Genomic DNA, 20,982 nt, shown 5'->3' with positions numbered 1-20,982 from the left:
GAGGAACTGAGGCTGGATGAAAGTTAAACCATTGCTCACTTCCTTGTTTTCTACCCATTTCTCACAAAAAAAATGCCTGCACATTTAGCAGCCACAGTATAGGTTTTACATTAAAAGGCATAATGTGGCAAAGTACTTAAGAGAAGGAAAGATAGGAAGGATAGAATATGCTGGAGACCAAAGAACTGAATTGTTTTTAAAAGGAAACACCGTACAGGTATGAATAGTAGCACAGAATTAAGAATGAATATAAAGGAACAGTGCCAGCATACACGGCTCAAATCAGCCAGGCTATGTCCCAGCTCCACCAAATGAATCCTGCTTGCACCAGAAAGTATCTAAATATGTTGAAATTAAGAGAACAGAAACATTACAGATGATGCAAGAAGAGCAGAATGCTTTCTACTCCAGATATCCAAAAAATTTAGTTGTAATGAAATGTTTCATTAAATTACTTCTGTGAGTGGCTGTCAGCACTCAAGCAACAGATTACACGACAAAGCCCAGAAATGGTCATCATTCACTCTAATGCAAAAAAGTAATGCTATTCTCAGGTTACACTTGGGGGTAAGGAAAGTTTCTGTAAAGCAGGGATGAACTGAGTGACATTACAGTCCAGATCAGAGCTTGACCCAACACAAGCTAAGACAATCAGTGGTAAGATAGTCTTCCCTAAAATGGGGCCAGATGCTAGAAAAGATTATTGGCTGTACGAGGATAGTTACCAGTTCCTGCTGCAGCCACTTAGGGAATGACAAGAGATAATTAGCTTAGTTTGAAACAAAGGGAATTTACATTAAGTGTTGAGAACAGTTCTGTGAGTATTACTGCCAATAAGTTACTGGAATAGCTCTTCGGAATTTTATGAATTTACTCTCACTGGAGACTGAAATGAAATTGGATAAGCACATTTGGTGTATTTTGTGCTGCTTCACTGGACAAGAGTGGACTAGATAACGACTTCCAAATTGCTGTATTTGTGATGGTGTTTTGACTCTACACGTACCTGAATTTTCTTGCCACAGATGACTCCAGTATAACCAGGACGACATGAGCATACATTGGGCAATATACACTTGCCTCCAAACAGACACTTCTGGTTGCACACAGCTAAAACAGGAGAGGTACATATTTGGCTTTATTCTTGAAAACAGCTCACTGAAGGAAAAGTGGCTACTATCTCTATATGCTTATTCTGCTTGCTTATAGGAGCTGAGAATGTGGTAGGTATTTTCATTGGGAAACATGCCTCAGTGTGAGAAGATTTCAGAGTCATGTGGAGCCAACAATGTTCTTATACCTATCCCATTTTCATTATGCTTTGATGCAGATTTAATATGGGAACATGCTGAGGGCATGCACACGACTGGGCAAGAGAGGTGAGTAAGGTGGGGTTTAACGCATCTTACAATTTCAAGCTATTGCAATGGCCTCTCAGGGCTGTTGCAGCAGCATATTGTGTTAGAGCAAGCCATCACATATTGCCATGGTCCCAGATTATCATCATAGTCTGGAGTCTTCAGAACTGGTAGAGGAACCTGTACTTTTTATCCTGCCTTTAACACCGATTAAAACCTTTGACACCGGTTAAAATACAACCAGGATATAGGACTTCTAGTTACTATGTATGGCTGAAGCATTCATAACTGCGTTGAAGCAAAAGGTTTCAGGTCACATCGGTCTTACGTGTTTGACACTGGATTCCTTCCCACTGCGGAGGACAATGACATGTACTTGGCCCAATACACTCTCCACCGTTCTCACATTCCTGAAGACAGATAGCTGCACAAACATCATCACAAAGTTTGGTTATACCCCAAGTGATTACTTTTACTTACTATTTGCATTTCAGGATGCCCACAAGAGATTAAGTGCCTTCCATACAAAAGAGTCACGTCATCTTAACTGAAAATCCATCTAAGTTCAGCAGGATATTAAAGAAGAGAAGCAACTACGAGCAAAAAGCCCTACATCCAGAGCGTGCATTGAGATGTTCTGATGAATCATAGATTGCTACAAAAGCCTGAAATAGTGATTTAAGTCAGCACCACTAAATAGCTTCATTTTTTTCCAAATTGCCTTATCTAAACCCCACACCTTAGTGAGAGATCTTTTCTCAGTCATGCAGCTTAACACCTGGTGAATCAACTTTTGAACATTTGATCCAAAATTATTTTCTAAGACTCATTTTTCTGCGCATTCATTTCTGCTTATAAAGCCAGAATCTAAACCACTATCATTTCTCATTGGTTAACTATCTGATAATCAAATCTCTCTTACACAGCACCCAGGAATATCTCACCCCTGTTAATATGGGTAGTATTTTTTGTTTTGGTAAAACGTTCCATTAATTGCAGAAAATAATACAGGGAAAATTGTTTTCCCTCCATGCCATTACAGCTTATTGGCCATATCAGTACTGGAGCCTCAAGTGAATACTGTGACAGACACTAACACTTTAGCTATTGGATTATTTACTACTCATCCTCATGCTGACTTTCAGGCAGACTGCTTTTACCCATGCTGCCACATTTTATTTATGCACTGTCATGACCCACACCTGGGTTGGAGCAATCCCAGGCACAGCTACAGGTTGGGCAGAGAAGAGATTCAGAGCAGCCCTGCAGAGAAGGACTTGGGGGTGTTGGTCGATGAGAAAATGAACATGAGCCGGCTTCAGTGTGCGCTTGCAGCCCAGAAAGCCAACCGTATCCTGGGCTGCATCAAAAGGAGCATGATCAACAGGTCAAAGGAGGTGATCCTGCCCCTCTACTCTGCTCTCGTGAGACCTCACTTGGAGTATTGTGTGCAGTTCTGGTGTCCTCAACATAAAAAGGACATGGAACTGTTAGAACAAGTCCAGAGGAGGGCCACGAGATGAAGATAGGCTGAGAAAGTTGGGGCTGTTCAGCCTGGAGAAGAGAAGGCTGCGTGGAGACCTCATAGCAGCCTTCCAGTATCTGAAGGGGGCCTACAAGGATGCTGGGGAGGGACTATTCATCAGGGACTGTAGTGACAAGGGGTAACGGGTTCAAACTTAAACAGGGGAAGTTTAGATTGGATATAAGGAAGAAATTCTTTATTGAGAGGGTGGTGAGGCACTGGAATGGGTTGCCCAGGGAGACTGTGAATGCTCCATCCTTGGCGGTGTTCAAGGCCAGGTTGGATGAGGCCTTGGGTGGCATGGTTTAATGTGAGGTGTCCCTGCCCATGGCAGGGGGGTTGGAACTAGATGATCTTAAGGTCCTTTCCAACCCTAACTATTCTATGATTCTATAATATCTTCATTAATATACAACGTGACCCACAGCTCTGCTACCATTATAGTCCTATTTCTAAAGAGGGTCTAAAGATGCTCATTGTATCATCCATTCCAATCATCACCCCCTGTTTTCACAGTTTCCCAATCTTTCACTGCTTTCATGTCCTACAGCACAAACTGAAATTCTTTCACTTCATTGACTCAGCTCTTTGCAGAAATGCAGATGTTTCTTATTTGGAGAAGAATTAAAAAGAAGCGAATATTATTTGATGCACAAGAATTTAAAAGATACTTTGGTCTCATGATTCAGCCTGAGAACTGCATGGTGTTAGTGCTCCATCCTAAATTTTGCTGCCAAGTTATAGACTATAATCTTTCAACTCATTCTTGAGTTCTTTGGCACTAACTTTGTATTAACTGTGTGAACAGAGGTGTCCTTTAGTCATATATTACTTCTAAGGTATGATTCTTCTGCTAACTGCAAGACACTTACGAGTGTTACATCTTTTTCCTCTCCATCCTGAAGGACAAGAGCAAACATTTGGTCCTACGCACCTTCCTCCATTCATGCACCTTGGCTCACAGACACCTTAAATCAAAACCATCTGCTGGTTAATACATTTAATTGATTACAGAATAATGCATTGGTTACTTTTGGATCCTGAAAGGATTTTAACACTGCCTTACTTTTTTCACATCTTCTGCCTGTGTACCCCTCAGGACAAGTACAGATGTTATTTCTCATGCAATGACCACCGTTCTTACAAGGTGGGCTGCAGACAGCTAAAAGATACAAACAGGAAGGAAAGGCCGGAGTTTGCATTTTGTTTGATTTAGCAATACAATTCTAGGAAGTAACAGTGCAACACTAAAATTCTGACTGCTTGTAGAGACATTCAGCTCTATCAGGCCCATCTCATTAAAATTATATTAATATGAATTGGTGCCTATGTCAACAGTAAACACAAAATCAGATAATAATGGGTCAAGTTTGGTAACCATATGTATGTACGTGAGTAACCAGAGTATTTAATACACAATGGAACTGGTTGAACATTGCTCAAAAGTTGAGTGGAAGACAAGGCAAATTTTGAGCCTCGCTTCTCTTTCGACATTCGCTAAATCAGCCAGAAAATCTAAAAGAATAATCTAATCTCTGCTTTGCACCACTTCTCAGGAACATGACTTGATTGTGAATTTTGTGTTAAGACAACAATGTTTTCCCACAGATTTCCTCATAATGGCAGCTAAGAGGGGAGGGGGAAGAAAAAAAAGATTACCATTCTGACACTGGGCACCAAAGAATCCATGTGGACAGAGGCAAACATCTGGCTTAGTACAGGAACCACCATTAAGACACACGGGGTCACACATTGCTGCAGAAACAGGGTCAGGAACAGCGCGAAGCATGACATCCTAATAAAGTCTATAACATACATGCTTCTGTTGCAACGACAGGAATTAAACACTAAAGGTAAGTGCAAGTAACACCATTCACATAAAACCTTTACCCAGAATTTTAGGATCAGTATTAGACATTCTAGAGGCGCTGCTGGCAGCAAACTAACACACAGAGACATTGCTGCTGTGTGAGCCATGCGGTTCCAAATCGCAAACTATGGGAGCTCCTAGAGATGTTCTCTGAGGAATATGAAAGCTTTAGGAGTGTTACCTGTACTGCATGTAGGTCCGTACCACCCAGGTTTACACTGGCAGGTGTCTGGAGTAAGACATTTGCCACCATTTTCACAGTGCCTGTTGCAAACCACTTCCATCCAGGAAGTTAGGCAAGAACAAAGAAGGCAGCAGGTGGGGAGAAGAAAGAAAGATACATGTTACAAACTACACTTAATTTTTTACTTCTTTCCCAGACATTAACACTGGAAATAGCATACAATTCCACTAATTGAAGATGGAATCCTGAATAGATTAATACAGCCTCAGAGCCACAAAAAGCTAGCACCAGAATATAAAGATAAATAAATGTCTTTCCATGCATTATCCATGGTCTGGTTACATTCAGTGTTAAAAATTTAGAAAATTTGAAATAAATTGCAAGGGAAAAAAAAAAAAAAAAGAAATTCAATACTAAGAGACATAATGGATTTGATGGACTGGAAGAAAATTCACACACATACTCCATCATTTCAGTGAGTACAGCTGCATGCTTAGAGTGACATGACAGTAACAACCAAAGACATTAAAATATCATGGCTGTGGAAAACCATGAATCACTTCTTCAGGACAACATTTCATTGTCTCATTTTCTGTAGTACAGCTTAGCAAAGAGAAGCTTTTTTTTTTTTTTTTTGGTCACAACTGAACAAGAAAAACTGAAAAACTGTGAATAAAGAATCCTGGGATTTGAGAAGAAGCTGAACGAACGACTCTCTCAATTTGGGGTCAAAAATGCCGGTGAATGTCAGAACAGCATGTCTAAATTTGGACTCTCTGAATAATAAAAATTACCAGTATGAAATCTACCCAAAATTTGGAGCTGCCAAATTGCAGCATGTAGAATTCAATGTGCAAAAGACAACTTATATGAGCCTAACTACAATTTTTCAGCTATGACCACAGCAGATTTTCCAGTCTTCTTGACAGGTAAAAAAAAAGAGAAGACTCCATAATGTCATTCTGAATTCAGTTTTCCTGTATCCCTGCTTTTTTGAACTGCCATTCCCTGATACCAACTTTTGAATGTACCCCAGCATCTAACCAATCTAAGATGGTAGAAGTTAAAAAAGCTGTAAGGACATATTAAACATCTATGTTTGTTCTGAAGATAATATCATAATGCGCAACATATTCAATGGTTCCACATTCATAAATCATAAATAATGAACTATTTGCAATTTTCACAGTACATAACGTTTTCAAAGTTATATGCAAATACTATCTAACTAATGTTCAAAAGGCCCAACCACGGGAGCCTTCCAAGTTTTATGTCAATTGCATTGGGTTTTATGTTAATTGCCAGCATCAGACAGAGTGCATAAAAAATTTAAACCATAATCTGTTTTTTTAAGCCTGAAGAACATAAGAAATGTTCTTTTTCTTCCCTTACGCTTTTTTGCTTACTTGTATCACATCTTGGTCCCACAAAACCATATGGACAGGTGCAGAGATTTCTGGCCAAGCATGTGCCCCCATTTTGACAGGGTGGTTTACAATGTGCTGTAGATAGAGAATTATATTGTTCAATCTAAAAAGATGCATGGACTGGCTATGCTTTAGAAAAAGGGAAATGTTAATAACTGACAGTGAGCAAAGAACTGGGAATAAAATAAGAAGACATATACAATGCCTTGTGACAGAAAAAAGTAACAAGAACTATTTAATGCCAACAGAGTACACAGAATCCCAACAACGGTGGACACCCTGAAGAAAGCAGAGACAACTTCCAGACAGGACTTCCACCTTTTTGAAAGTGTCTACATTAGAGGCATCTACATTCACTGGTTAACTCCTCTGCTTACTGGGAAAGCTAAATTTAGGACTATTCAATCACAAGCAACACAGTGGATATAAAAGAAGCATGGTACATAGCTATACTCATAGAGTTACTCAAAGAATTCTGTTAGAGTAAAATGAACACATCTTTTTGCTGTCATGGAAGTTATCTACGACATTCTTTAGCCATTTATGGATTCAAAAATGAAAAATATTCCACTTACCTTCCTCACAAGCAGAGCCGCTATATCCTGGTCGACATTCACAGACATTGGGCTTAATACACTTCCCGTGGTTTTTGCAATCAGGTCTGCAAAGAGCTGTGCAAAAAAATTAACTGTGAATCTTCAGATCATTAATTTGTGGATATGAGTTACCACAGGCCAAATCAAAATGCCATACTCACCAGCCTGACAGTTATAACCAGTATAACCAGGCTTGCACCTGCAAATATTAGGTGCCACACACTCCATGTTTTTGCCACATGTTTGTCTACATCTGGCTGAAAGGCAATGAAGAAAACAAAGAAAGGAATAAGGAAAATGAAAGTGGCATTTCAGCACAACTGTCTTTTCTAACATAATGAGCAGATCACATAATATCCATTAGGTCCCTTCCCATAAGAGGGGAGCCTGAGACACATCAGAAAATTATTTTTAAGTGCATACATACAACTGAAAGCCTGTAGGCTATGCCAATATTAATAATGAAAATGAGAAAATTCAACACTTTATGCATTTCACTGATCACAAAGTTATAAAGATGTCAAAAGATTCCTTTCTGCAAAGCATTTAGTGCAGTTATCTCTAATACCTCTGCAAGTGAAGCCATCTCCATAATAACCATAAGGACAACGACCGCACTTGACACCTCCATCCTGACGTGGCTCACAAGGTACGCCAGGAAAACAGGGTAAATCAGTACAGGTTACTGCTTTAGGAATCATTATTTCACTCAATTCTTCAGGAAGCATTTTTGGAGGGGCAGTGACTTCAACAAGGCCAAAAGGTAAAGGACTCGCCTTATGCTTGACTAATAGTTGTTGAACTCTGTAAGCATTTCCACCTTTGAGTACTTTGCTTGGCAAAGAAAGCCCTTTGCTTGTATTTTTTGTGCTGCTAGAAGTCTTCCTGCCAGTCTCAAAATAGCTGTAGGCCTCAGCTTGCGCCCTTATTTTCTCCTCAGGTGATGCAACATGGCTCTGTGAAGATGCAGGCATCACAGCATACACTGAAGAACTCTCTTCCATGCTAGCAAGGTGACCACTGATGGTGCTAAGAGCATGAGCAATGTTTCCAATAACAGCAGGTTGTACAGAAGCACTTCTCTGAGAATGAAGTGACTTCCAAGAAATGATGGCTTTCACTGTGGAAGATGGTGGACTGACCACTTCTGTAGAAATAAATCTCTCGGGGACATCTGTAGTACTGGAAATATAGCTCAAGATGCTTAAATCCTTCTCAAATGATGATTGCTGAAAACCTACAGCATGTTAGAAAGAAGGGGGGGAAGTACAGGAATATTATGAGACTTTTTTCCCTTCTGAGAATGGGGAATGTCTTCTGAACAGAAAAACATACAGCCCATTCATTTTGCTTCACAGTCTCTCAATGTGCTACATTAGAAGGTATGTATGCAGTAGAACTAACTGGCAGAACTAAAGAAGATCAAGGTATTCTGGCTATGATCTTTCCCACTCTCACAATGTCTTTTCTTGGCTGGAAGATAAGGAGAATGCACCATATATATGAGGCAGGCAGCAGAGATTTTTCCATACTGGGTCAATAACCAGCTTTACTGTCAGAGCAAATTACCAGGTCCATCTGCTCCTTGCAAGTAGGTAACTGAAACAAAGTTTAAAGAAAAGATACTGCTTATGGTTCACCAGTGTGTCTGGGCACTAATAATAACCTCGGAGTCTGGAAGCAGATATTCAATCATGTACCTGCTTATACCTATTGACAGACAGTATTTTAGGTGAATAACCCACCACCTGGTAGCAAAAGAATTATCATATTTTGCTCTCCAAATTTTTCTCAACTTTCTTGAAGTTTCTATATGGGTTTTATTAGTGGGATGTTTTATAAGTAACAGAGACTGACTCAGCCCTCCTTTTGGAAAAGAGCACCAAATTAAGGAAATATTCTTCCTATTCTGCCCAGGAAAAGCGGGTGGCCTGGTGTGTTGTGGCACTGTAATCCTGGCATAGCAGAATGCTGTATATGGGGCTTTTAGCATTATGCGACAGAGGAGGAATGAAACTGGAGAAGGTTATCCAACCTAACTTTAGCTCAGTCCCTAATTCCATTTACTACCGTAATAGAGAATGGTTTAAAAAAGGTTAAACTTTACTAAATCGTATCACTGAGTGCTGCCTCCCACTGTGGAAAAGCAAACCATTTTACAGCTGCTGAAGAATGATCCAGCTCTGGCAGCAGAGTAAAAAAGCATTTTCCTCCTTCCCCACTAGCAACTCAGAGATAAAGGCAAACGACACATGAGAATTTCCTGCAAAGAAAGCCTCAGCAGGCACAGAGCTGGAAATGCCAGCAACAGCATTTACTGAGTTCTGAACTTAAGACATTAGCTTGCCATATCCTTCACCTTTCCTTTGAATTAAAGTAGGAAAATGTCATTCGACATAATGCCACAAACTTTTGCTTATCTCGTATAACAGATGTTCCTATCCCCATGTTGCCTATTTTATGTCAGTGGTTAGTCACAAAAACAAAAGGCAACGGTAAGAGTGTCATACATCACACTGTCAATAAAATTACTTGACTGACCTAAGGGATTTGTTGATATTGACATTTCAGACTAATTTTTCAGACCAGAATACACCACCAATAACAAATTAAATTGAGTCAAACTGAAAAATTAAAGTGAATAACATAAAACTGACTAGAACCTTTATTTGTCAGCTATATGCTTATCACAGTATGTGAATCAGAAATTCCATTTTCTTCATGAAAAAATCACCTTTATTCCCTCCAATTTCTCCCGTGGAATCCTTTCTTTCAACGTTAGTGGTTTCAAAGCTTTCTAAAAAGAAAAGATGTGAAGGAACATTAGTAGTTACTTTTGCTTCAGCTGCAAATAAATTACAAACAGAGTTAAAAGTTTTAGTACCTAAAAATAACTCAAAATTCAGAAAGCTGTGAAAGTAAAAATTATTTCTTAAAAGTTTTCTTTAGAGTATTTTAAAAATACAAGTTATTTAGTAATTACATTCTAAATAAATGTTTGGGCACTGTGTTTGGCAAGGGCCTTGATTTGGATAAATAGTTATGCAATGTTAAGCTATGCTAAACAACCAAATAAAAAAACATTTTAGCAGTAATTGCTTACATAATGAAAATAATGCAGGAAAAAAATAGCATTTCATTGTATCCTAATTTGATGTAAAAAACCCAGGGTATTTTGTATCTATTTTTTCTAGTCACCTGGAAAAGTGTTTTAGAACAATGTGACTGAGTGTAGTCTGATGTTGTCATCAACTGAGATTTTGTCCCAGCCACCAACAGTCAGAGACACAGTCCTTGTTTGCTCACTATTGAAAAGAGTTCTAAATATCTGTTAGAAACATGAAGCACAACCAAAAGGTATTTTATCTGAAGGACAATAAGATAACATTCTTCTGTAAAACAACTAATTTTACCGTAACATGACTTCCCATTTCCTTGCAGATTATCTGGGCATGGACCACAATAGTAAGAACCAAAAGTATTGAAGCAAAACACTCCAGGGAAGCAAGGACTGGATACACATTCGTCTACATCATCTTGACAATTTTTACCTGCATTGAAATACAGATTTTTTTATAATATTGTGTCACTAGGCTTTGACAGCATGTTCATAAAAGATAAAAGTAGAATAGGATTCTAATATATGCAGGTGCTGAAATATAAAAAGGGCATCTATCAATTGCAACACAGTACTTCAGTGTAAGTACAGCTGACTAGGTTTGCTATTCACATTTTTTCATCTTGTATCAGTATCTTGCTTATTATAGAATATGGAGAAGATGGGCTGTGGGGCTACATGCTTGTGGGCATAGGAGGATTCACACTGTAACAAAATTCATCACTCCAATGTTTCACCATGTTGCTGAGTTCACCTGTGTGGAGGAAAAAAAATGGAAATTTGTTCTCATAAAATAACCATTGTATTCATGCAAGAAAAATCTTGAAGTAGGTCCTATAATTTTATCACAAGACCATAAAATTTCTTCATACTCTATCAGTAACCTATTTACAGTAAAAACTTAAAGAAAAACCCCAACAAAACACCAAACAACATAGACATAAAATCTGAAACTCTTATTTATCACTAAATGTCACAGTAAAGCATCAATTTACCTTGAAGTTCAGGTGGACATTCACAGGAATAGCTGTTTATTCCATCCACACATCTGCCAATACCACACGGGTTAAGTTTACAGTCATCAATATTCACTTGACAGAGATCACCTTCAAATCCAGCCATGCACACACAAAGATATCTTCCACTTCCAGGTGGGAAGTTAATGTTTGTCACACATGAGCCATTATTTAGGCAATCACATGATTTTACACTGACCTACAAGACATGCCCAATAAGACAATTTTTTTTTAAATGAACTAGCAATGAGTTTTGTAATTAGATATCTTAAACATCTTACTGATGGGTGTCATTTTACTGTAATATGCATTACCTCTGTTTCTACCTTAGTCTTTGCATTGCAGTCATCTGTCAAAGAAAATGTTAATTTATGGAGATCCATTGACACAGCTTTCCACAAAAGGAGACCTGATGGGGAAAGACTGGCACCTTCTGGACCAGATTCCAATGTGAAATGAATAGCAGAGCCCTCTGGATCTGAAGCCAAAAATTGATACACAAAATCTTCTCCATAAAAAGTCTGCAGCATACCCCGAAAATTTTCAAGCACTGGAGGCTGGTTGTCTGTAACAAAGCAGATATTTCCCTGTTTTAAGCAAAACAGGCAATATACTTATAAAAATTAAAAGGAGCATATCTTTCTATTATGGAAGTCACATGTAATTATTTCTCTTACATTCTAATGTAATTTGAATAGCGTAGGAAAAACACTAGGTATTTTCATTAAAACTGTAACAGCATAACCAAGAAATTACTTATTCAATACAAAGGCTTGTAAAGATGCACTGCATCTAGGCATAAAAAGAATTCAGAATTCATCAAATTTAATGCTGTATTTTAACTATGCAGAGACAGTTTGCAGATGGAAGTACAGGAAGCTGTAAAAAATAAGAGGTGATTGCTATTTCTGTTAACAAATGAATAGACATTGTTAAGCAATACTTGGGAATGGGCTGCAGTGACTACCTTGGCAAAATTGAGATGAGGTGATGGAATAAGTTATTCACTCATTGTTCCTAGGAATGATTTGAACAACACAACAAATTACTGGTAATCTTAGTCTATTTAAGATGCCTCCACTGTTGAGCTCTAACCTATTTGGCAGGAATAACTAGATTTCTAGAGACACCAGGTGAAAACGAATAAATAAAATCCCAGGACCACGACAAGATCTGCGAAAGAGAGAAGCAGATGCCCTGGGGAGAGTTTGTTTTGAAGTTGGAACATAGGAAGGTGCTTAAGATTGCTAAATTTTGAATTACAGTGAAATGACTGCTCCATGCGGGGACCCACCCACTGTGGCAGAAGCCATGAAGGGAGAAGAAGCTGTAATCTGTGTCTCAGCAGTTTGATTCTGACACCCTGTTCCAAATGTCATCCACTCTGGAGAAAAGGCTGTGCTCCTTGGCTTATGGAATTGCCTCTTCCACTTCTGACTTTGGCAATATTGAATTCCAGTCCATGGCTGTAAGATGGAAATCCCTTGACTCCCTGACTGTTGGATGAGTTTAATTTCATTCACTTAATTCAGGTTTCATTATTTTGGAATAGTTATAGCTACCTAGGCTTTCAGGATGAGTTTGGACTAGGAAAAGATTCAGCAAGACAGGCACTTGTTTTGCTGACAAGAAGTTCTACTCATACAGGACCGTTTCCAATCCAGGCAGAGTCTTGTCAGCGTATTCACCCATGAAAACACTGATGAAATGCTTGTATTTAGAATCACAGAATCAATAAGGATTATGCCCAAATATTAAGTGGCTAATAAATAATGACACACCATTTATTTCAGTTTGTGTTCTCCTCTTGTTTGGTACCAGAATAATTTGTTGGAAAATAGCTTTTATTCCTAAATGTCGAGAGCAAACATTTGTGGATGTAGCTGTGCCAAATATCAAACCACTTCAGTCAGTTAGGCTGAGAGCGGTAAATTTTCATTAGTTATTTGTAAAGGCTACTGGGAGAGGGGAAGAGGAAGCCAATTTCTACATGGATGGTCTGGAAAACCATATCATTATCAGAAATTAGGAGAAACATCAGATGAAAAACCAAGATCAAATTAGAAGCTAAAGTTGTGGGTACTAAGTTTTAGATGAAGAACTTAACTAGTTAAAACTTCACTATTTCCACGTATATATAAAAACTTACTTTATTTACAACTTCTTGCTATTAAAAAAAGCCAACAACAAAACAAAAACAAATACCCAAAACTATTTAGAACTTACTTTCAACAACTGACCAAGTTAACTTTGATATGTCAGGTCTGCAGAGTAAACAAGGGCTCATTGGATTTGTGTCACCTTCACCATAACAGAGTCCATCTATGTTGCATGTTTTGTCCTTTTAGAGAAATGACAATGTGATTCATTAATTTTTGGTTATTAAATAGTAAACCTGGATACATTTTTAAAGTGTCAAATAAAATTTAATCTATCTGCACTTCCACTAAATAAGTTGCTTTTAAATCTAAACAACTGACATCATGTTTGGTTTTATTTGGTAATTATATGAAGTACTTCACCCCAGCTTCTCTTTCTGTGCTTATCATTTCCGTGCATGGACACTCCCTGTTGGAAACCATAACATCATACACCTGCTCAGTTTTGTAGGGCTTTTTTCTGCCTGAAATGATGCTTACTTTCATAATAAACAGAAAGGATAATGAAATACATACCTTTAATGTACATAACCCAAGTTTTTGTGGTTCACATGTCTGACAGGCTCCATCATACAGTATCATTGTTTTAGAGTTGCTATAAATGAATCCATCATTAGAAATCTGCAAGATGTACAGCAAAAATGAATTAACCCATACAGGTATTAGCATATCATCAGCATGGAGTGCTAACAGGAGCTTCAACTCATTGATAGATACCTACATTTAGCTGTTTAAACTCTAACAGTCATCAGAAATCTAATCAATGTTGCCAATAAGTCTAGACAGATATTTGACCAACCACATCTAGGTGTCTACTTTAGAGTAAATTGAATAGCGTGTAGGCTCTATTGACCTCATGCAAGGATTCATACAAGTAGACTGGGCTCAACTTAATTTTCTCATAAATATGTCTAATGCAATTTGAAATGCTCTAGGGTAACTATGTGGCCTTTAACTTCTATCCTTTAAGAAAATGTGCCTTTTTAGGTCCTAGGGCAAATCTTGGGGCCCCCTTGGAGGAGAACACTCCCAAATGGCACTCAACTCATAAGCTTGGGTGATGAAACTGAGACAAGCAAGCTGAGTCCCACCTTTAGTATCATTTAAAAAAGGGTAATATCTATGCAGTATATTTTCATTTCAATAGGAACGTCTGTAAGTGAATACTTGAAATGTCTGCAAGTACCTTTATTTGCCACCTGGCAATGGGTTTATCATCAACCAGATCCATGACATCAGACTGCTGGCCATCATTTGGTAATTGACAGTCGACAATCCTGGAATTTTGGAAGGCAGCTGGCATAGACAGAGGTTCTCCAGGAATCCATTGTCCATCACTATACTAAATGTTCAGACAGAAAATCTGTTTTTCAGTGAAATACAGTAAGAAAATATTTTTATCAGAGTAAAAAAACCCATGTATTGCATAGTTCGGACAAATCTAATGCCTCTGGATTAGAATACAGTAGGCAATATTAAATGCCATTATTTGCACACATAGATTTATGCATAAGCCTGCTCCTATGGAAGAAAAAGCAGGGAAGTCTTTCCTGCCACATGGCTCTTTGGCAGTGCATTGCCAAGGACAAGCAATTCTTCCAGCTGGAGAGTAATGGGAGGGTTAAGCAGTGGGTGAACCTCTAACAGCACTGATCTGATGTATAAGTGCCTAGAGGCCCTCTCCATCTCTGCTCCCATGAGAGGACAAGCTTTAGTTGAAGGAACAGATGATGTTTTTGGCAGGGCTCAGGTATCATTCCGAGTGCTGGGGGAATACTGGCAGGTAGCCATTAAGCCCTTGCACAAACCAACAGATTATACCATTAACCCTGAAGATGTTTCTTCTAAGCTGCAGTGAGTACAAGTCATCCAAGGATCTATCCTGAGAGTTCAAGGTAACAGAATAGGTATGAGAACACTATTTGACTGAAGTGTTGATGTGGAAGCCGGGATAAGGGTACTGAAAATAAAGTTAGATGGAAGTAAGAATCCAGACAAAGAATCAAGAGAACAGCAAGATCAAAATAATTTTAAGGTTGAACAGGTTTTACTGAGCTGGTGCATTTTTTCAGTTACTGAAGCCAGTCACAATATTTATGCAATCCCAATCCTGACAAGGGGAGTCATCTGCTGGTAAGGCTTTGCATTTTATTTTTGTTTTGTTTTGCTTTTTACAAACAAGAAAATAAAAGAAAAATAAAAGCATTTTCTGGAAAGACATATGACCTACTTTTGTTCCAATCAACCATTTTGGTTTTCTTTCATCCTATACTCAGTTAAGGAATTCACAGCAACGGTGAGTAAAAGTGTAACAGCTACATACTTCCAAATATGTAATTTCTCCAGAAACCTTTTGTTAGGAGCTGGAGGCAAGTTTGGATAATTTTTTCAGAAACAGTTTAACCTTTCAAAAAACAATTAAAAAACTTTCAGATCTACTATTTTCTAGCTCGTTAGGTTCACCAGAAAACTTATTTCTGCAATTCAGCTTAAGAAAGAAGGAACTAAAACTGTGGTTTTGCTTTTGGGAGGTTAAAACACACTCTCATCCTTCACAAAAATCTTAGTAAATTCTGGGTCTGTCTAATCATAGCTTCCTTGGTGACGTCCTACACAAACCTCTACCAAGAGCTGTGCAGTAACCATCCATCTGTGAGGTACTTCAATATAGAATTTTCTAAAACATTTCTTCTAGCATCAAGTACAAGACCTACCTCCTCCTTAACATGGTAGGACAGCCCATGGACAATGGATTTAACCTTTCAGAAATTAAAATATAAAAAATAAGAAATTCAATGTGAATTAGCTCTAAATTCTGCCAAAATGCCTCTTCTACGAAATTTGGATCATTTAGGTTTAATCTTAAAATAAGTGGAGTTCTCTACTGTTGCAAGTCTGTTGATATTTGCATAAAGTCACTACTACTCCAGCCTGAAAATTAAACAAACAAAACTAAATAAAACAAAACAAAAAACCACAAATATCCTTCTTTGGTATTTTCAAGGAAAAAATTCCCAGCTTCCTTCTCAACTGTAGATAATAACAGTAGTGTTCATTTTCTAACCTGGCTCTTGTCAGAGAAGACCATCAATAAAATAGGAAGTATTTGTAGTTGGGAGCCAAATACATCACCACAAACACTGTTATATCAGAATAGCCTGCTATGAGTTAAAACTGAGACATTTCAAACTGTGATAAGCGAACTCCAAATAATTGTTTCACTGTGAGCTTGGTCTAAAAGTCTCTTAACCTAATGGAGTGTAAACTTTCGATTTTATCATTTCAAGCCAACTTGCAGATGAGTGGATACATGTTGTGTTTAAGACAAATCTATAGCCAGCATTGCTTTATCTGTTAAGATCATTTCAGCATCCGCTGGAACTAGCTAAGGAAAACTTTTGCCTCAAGAATAAAATTTTCCCATTGAATGGTTCCCCTTTCACCAACTCCCCCCAGCATCATTACATCAATGAAACCTAGTTTTACTGTGAAGTTTTTTTTTATTCTCATGCCTAACGTGACATAAAACCTTGTAATTGCCAACTGCTTATTCCAAGCTAACACTTGTAAACTGCTTGTATATTTGTCTTGAGCAAATTTTAGATCTGAGTAACAAGAGTCTCTCCATACAGTGCAACATTTTAATGTGTTCAAACCTGGGGTGCAGTGCTGACACATATTAAATAGCTGTGGCCTCTGCCCCAGGGAAATGGACAATGCATCAAAAATGCCCTTCTCTTTTCATAACTGATTTATTATGTTTATAAAAGGGCTATTTCAAGCATTAGATTTGAGACAGAAATCCAGTAATGTCTTTAACCTTGCCATCCTTTTTCAAAGAAGTGGTACTTCAGTTCCTCTCCATAAGCACTTAAAAACCTGAACAACTATGTACTGGTTGTTACTAATAGGGCTGCCTTTGCTCTTTTCTGACAGATAGCTGCTATATGCAGTTATCTCCCTCTCGGCTGCTAAACGTTCCCGTTGTTTTGTACTTCTCTTATGGAGGAAATGGCCATCTTGCAAAGACTTGAGTGTCTGCTGCAAAGTGCTTACTGCCTTTGCCTTTACCTTCTACTAAAGCATTGGGTTGTACCCACATCGACGAATAATATGTTAGACTTTTTTCCCTCATTCTCCAAGAAGTTTAAAATGCAATTGTTACTACTCAGGGACACCTACCTGTAGTTTGACAATTTCACATTTCAGACTCAGTGACTCCCTGAAGCCATGTCCAAAAGCTCTCACTGAAGTGCAGTCATACTGTCGAATATCGCACAGCCCAGCATTCTCCAGATCTGTAATTTCTGGAGCCTGGGCTTCAAAGAGAAGAGATTAGACAATGAATGTCAGTATATCCACTCATTCTTATGCATTTACATTAAGCAATAGGTGTATTTCTCTATCCAGCTAAGAAAACTATAAACAATGAAATCTGGACCTATCAGAAGAAAGTCATAAAGAGAAACATTTCTTATTGTTAAAATGAGTCTTAATTTTAAAGCTAAGATTCTGTCTTCTCTTGGAACTTCAGTATTATGAAGAAGAGAAAATATTCATCTGATAACAAACACTTTTGAATATGTGTTTTGCTTGATCATCTTGCATAATAAAATCTAAAAGAAACTCAGGCCCTAGTAATAGAAACTGGAGAAGCTACAGTTCTGCAATAATTTGTAATGGGAATTTTTTGTTTAACAACTAAACAAAAACATCTCAGGTGGAAATTATTTCAGCAAACAAACTGGCTAAGATTAGAACACTCAAAAATATTTTTTATGAGCAAGACCAGTTTATTTGACTTCAAAAGGAACAAAATATTTCATCATTCTCTTATCTCTTTCTCTATTTGCTTTTAAATAGGTCACTAAAAGAAAAACAGCATTATGAAACAAAATATTAACAGGTTTTGTTTCAATATAGTTTTGACTTTTGTAGTACTTTTCCTGTTTTTCCAGGATACCAGTTTACTGAATTTTTACTGTCTTATTTAGTGGAAAAAAACCCCTCAAACCCAAAACAAAACCAACCTGCCCAGCTCTCTTTGTTGTACTTTTTCTTCACCATCACTTCTCCCATCATATCTAACAGCTTACAGAGATGTAACATCACCAGAGAGAAAAACATCCCACTTACAGTAAATAATCACATAGACTATAAAAAATCAGGGAATGGTTGGACGTGGCAGATCTTCCCTGAAGAAGACAGCATGTGGAAACATTGCTAATTTCTTGGGGCAATACTCTGGATTGCAAACCCACTGAGTGGTAAATTTTTAAAATCTGACATACTAGAAACTAAGCCCATGTTTTGCCCTTTGGAAACAAGAACGCTGAATAGAAAACAATTATGGCTGTATTAAAATGGAACTTGCTGGATAATGAACTGGGCCACTGTAGGGAACCCTCGTTGGCATACAAAAGCAGGAGAGAAAGGCAGTAAAATAAATGCATGTTGCAGAAACGCTGAGAGCATTATTAAGTAAATCTCATTTTTCTAACCCACTTACCAGACAGTATGCTGCAGTCATATGAGCTGTAGCCTTGAAAACATGCACAGCCCCACTCTGTACATTCCCCATTACCACTGCAGAGACCGGGACATTTTAATGCTGTAAGTAGGCTCTCAACTGACCCTTCAAGTTCCTGTTGGTTGTAATTTATTTCCTCTAAAACTCTTTTCTCACATTCATTCTCTAGAAGAGCTAAGGAAGCTTCTGCCCAAGTGAGGTCATCTTTCAGCAGCAAGTCTTTAACACACATATTGATTGCATCCTCTATTCGTCGGCCAAGAAGGCCACTGCAAGATCTTCCTATACTGGAATTAGCTACTGCCTGCTGGCATAGTAGCAAAGCACTAGGCTCTGTGAGGCCAGAGGGTGTGGGCCAAGAAGGGAGAAACTTCTGGTCTGTGTCAGTGGCATAGTCCTCTGGAAAAAAATAACTATATCCCTCTAAGTCTGTTTGGCTAAGACTTTGCAATAGAAATACTGGATGATATTCATAATAGTTTTGGCGCTTTCCCCTACTTGTAACAGGTTGACTTTTGTCAAGATGACTACTGTAATGGTGAGAATTTCTTCTAATGCCTGAGCTTGAAGTTCCTTCTCTTTCTACACCAGTATTTCCCACTGAGGTTTCAGAGACACGTGTGTCTACTTGTGATGTTTTATGAAGATTGTTTTGATTATTCTCCCTCTGCAAAAGTGTAGATGAATCCATTTCATGTGCAGATGAACGCTTTTTTAAGCCTCTGAGAAGACTGACAGGCCCAAGATACTCAGCAGTGACATCCAGTCCTGGTATCAAAGAAAGAAATCTACCATTTTCACTTTCTTTACAAGACATAGAAAGTTCTGACTGCGAAACTGTCTCTAGTTTATTCACTGATCTATATAGTCCAGCGTCTTCAAGTGCACAGTCACAAAAGACCATTTTTCTAGAAGATGTTAAAGAAGCAGGTGTCTTGTCAAACAAGCTGTCTCCTGGTGAAATTCTAGAGAAGAAAGAAAAAGATGAAACTGTATCTGAACTATTTTCATTGTTTTAGTAAAACAGTGATATTTGTTTTGCTTTTTGTTATTTCATATTTCATAGATCACAGAATCTGCAGCATACAGCTATATTTAAAGACCAGTTAAATCACAAAACTATGACAGTAACTTATAACTGAAAACCTAAGAATGGATATTTTCTTTATACCTTGATACTTTGTTCAAAACCTACTCAAACTAATCTTACCTCTACTACTTAAATACCATTTTGGCACTTCAGTTCCAATTTTCAATTCATTATGGAATATAACGATAGCATTATAGCATTAACTTAAAAACTTAGATTTATTTTTTTTTAGGTTCTTAAGAACATGAAGGAAAGGTTGAATCAAAAAACAATCCCATTTGATTGAAACAGAAGTATTTTGTTACCTCCATTCCTTAATAAAAGAGAAAGGAACATCAGCATGGCTTGGGATTTCCACCCCGCTTGTAGTGTGATAGTCATTCTCTGCACTTCCATCAAAGGTGCCACAGAGTCCCACTGTATGTCTGTAATCTGAACTGGGTGCCCTCAGTGTTATGCTCATTCCCCATTCACTCACATCAGCACGAACAAAAGCTCCAGAAGAAAACAAAACCTAAAATGAGATTGATGCTATCATCACGAGAAACATTTTTATTTTACCTAATAGAATCAGGTATGTTTGCTGGCAAGAAGCAATTGGAAAACAACAGGCATATGAAGACATCCCATCAAATTCTTGATCTAGCTATTCTGGATCTGACAAATTTCATTATTTCTTCTCATGAAGCCCTGAAAATAAAACCCCTATACCTCTCATCCTTAGCAGGCAGCTAGGTGGTGAATTATAGGTCCAGAAATTTCTTCCACCATTAGCAGGTATACTGTGGAAGGTCAGTGACTGCAAAACCACAGAGAATCAAAGATCAGCTGGCTGCTCACACTTCACATGTTAACATATGGAAAGGGATGATTCTAATAACATGGATAGACTTTGTCAGCACCTTTCTCAACTTTATTTTCAGCTACATGATTCCCTGTGTTAGTAGCTTAATACAGAATCACTTTCTACCTGCAAAGCTGATTCTAAATGTTTGACAAAGCTCAGAATAGTCTCAAATATTTACTATTTAATTTTAGGCAACTTTACAATATCTTGAAAGAAATACTAGAAGCCTTAATAACAAAATCCATTGCAAGCTTAAATACTG

The 20,982-nt window shown here is 37.9% G+C and overlaps 1 protein-coding gene across 1 annotated transcript in view; it reads right to left on the bottom strand.

The window, feature by feature from the left end:
- VWDE (von Willebrand factor D and EGF domains) overlaps positions 1-20,982 on the bottom strand; it is a gene marked incomplete at its 5' end in the record, with an annotated part of 39,847 nt that overhangs the window by 519 nt on the left and 18,346 nt on the right. The window contains 20 exons of the mRNA XM_080611786.1: positions 1,007-1,110; positions 1,687-1,782; positions 3,756-3,851; positions 3,950-4,045; positions 4,543-4,638; positions 4,935-5,030; positions 6,344-6,439; positions 6,940-7,035; positions 7,122-7,217; positions 7,529-8,197; positions 9,695-9,757; positions 10,374-10,511; positions 11,074-11,293; positions 11,409-11,659; positions 13,321-13,435; positions 13,770-13,874; positions 14,440-14,595; positions 17,436-17,572; positions 18,763-19,748; positions 20,179-20,387. Coding sequence (XP_080467912.1) covers positions 1,007-1,110; positions 1,687-1,782; positions 3,756-3,851; positions 3,950-4,045; positions 4,543-4,638; positions 4,935-5,030; positions 6,344-6,439; positions 6,940-7,035; positions 7,122-7,217; positions 7,529-8,197; positions 9,695-9,757; positions 10,374-10,511; positions 11,074-11,293; positions 11,409-11,659; positions 13,321-13,435; positions 13,770-13,874; positions 14,440-14,595; positions 17,436-17,572; positions 18,763-19,748; positions 20,179-20,387 — 3,921 coding nt within the window. The remainder of the gene's footprint in view (positions 1-1,006; positions 1,111-1,686; positions 1,783-3,755; positions 3,852-3,949; positions 4,046-4,542; positions 4,639-4,934; positions 5,031-6,343; positions 6,440-6,939; positions 7,036-7,121; positions 7,218-7,528; positions 8,198-9,694; positions 9,758-10,373; positions 10,512-11,073; positions 11,294-11,408; positions 11,660-13,320; positions 13,436-13,769; positions 13,875-14,439; positions 14,596-17,435; positions 17,573-18,762; positions 19,749-20,178; positions 20,388-20,982) is intronic.

Source organism: Psittacula echo, assembly GCF_963264785.1.
Source record: "Psittacula echo genome assembly, chromosome: 2".
Taxonomy (NCBI): Eukaryota; Metazoa; Chordata; class Aves; order Psittaciformes; family Psittacidae; genus Psittacula; species Psittacula echo.
The sequence above is the reverse complement of the archived record's forward strand: the minus strand, read 5'-3'. Positions and strand labels throughout refer to the sequence as shown.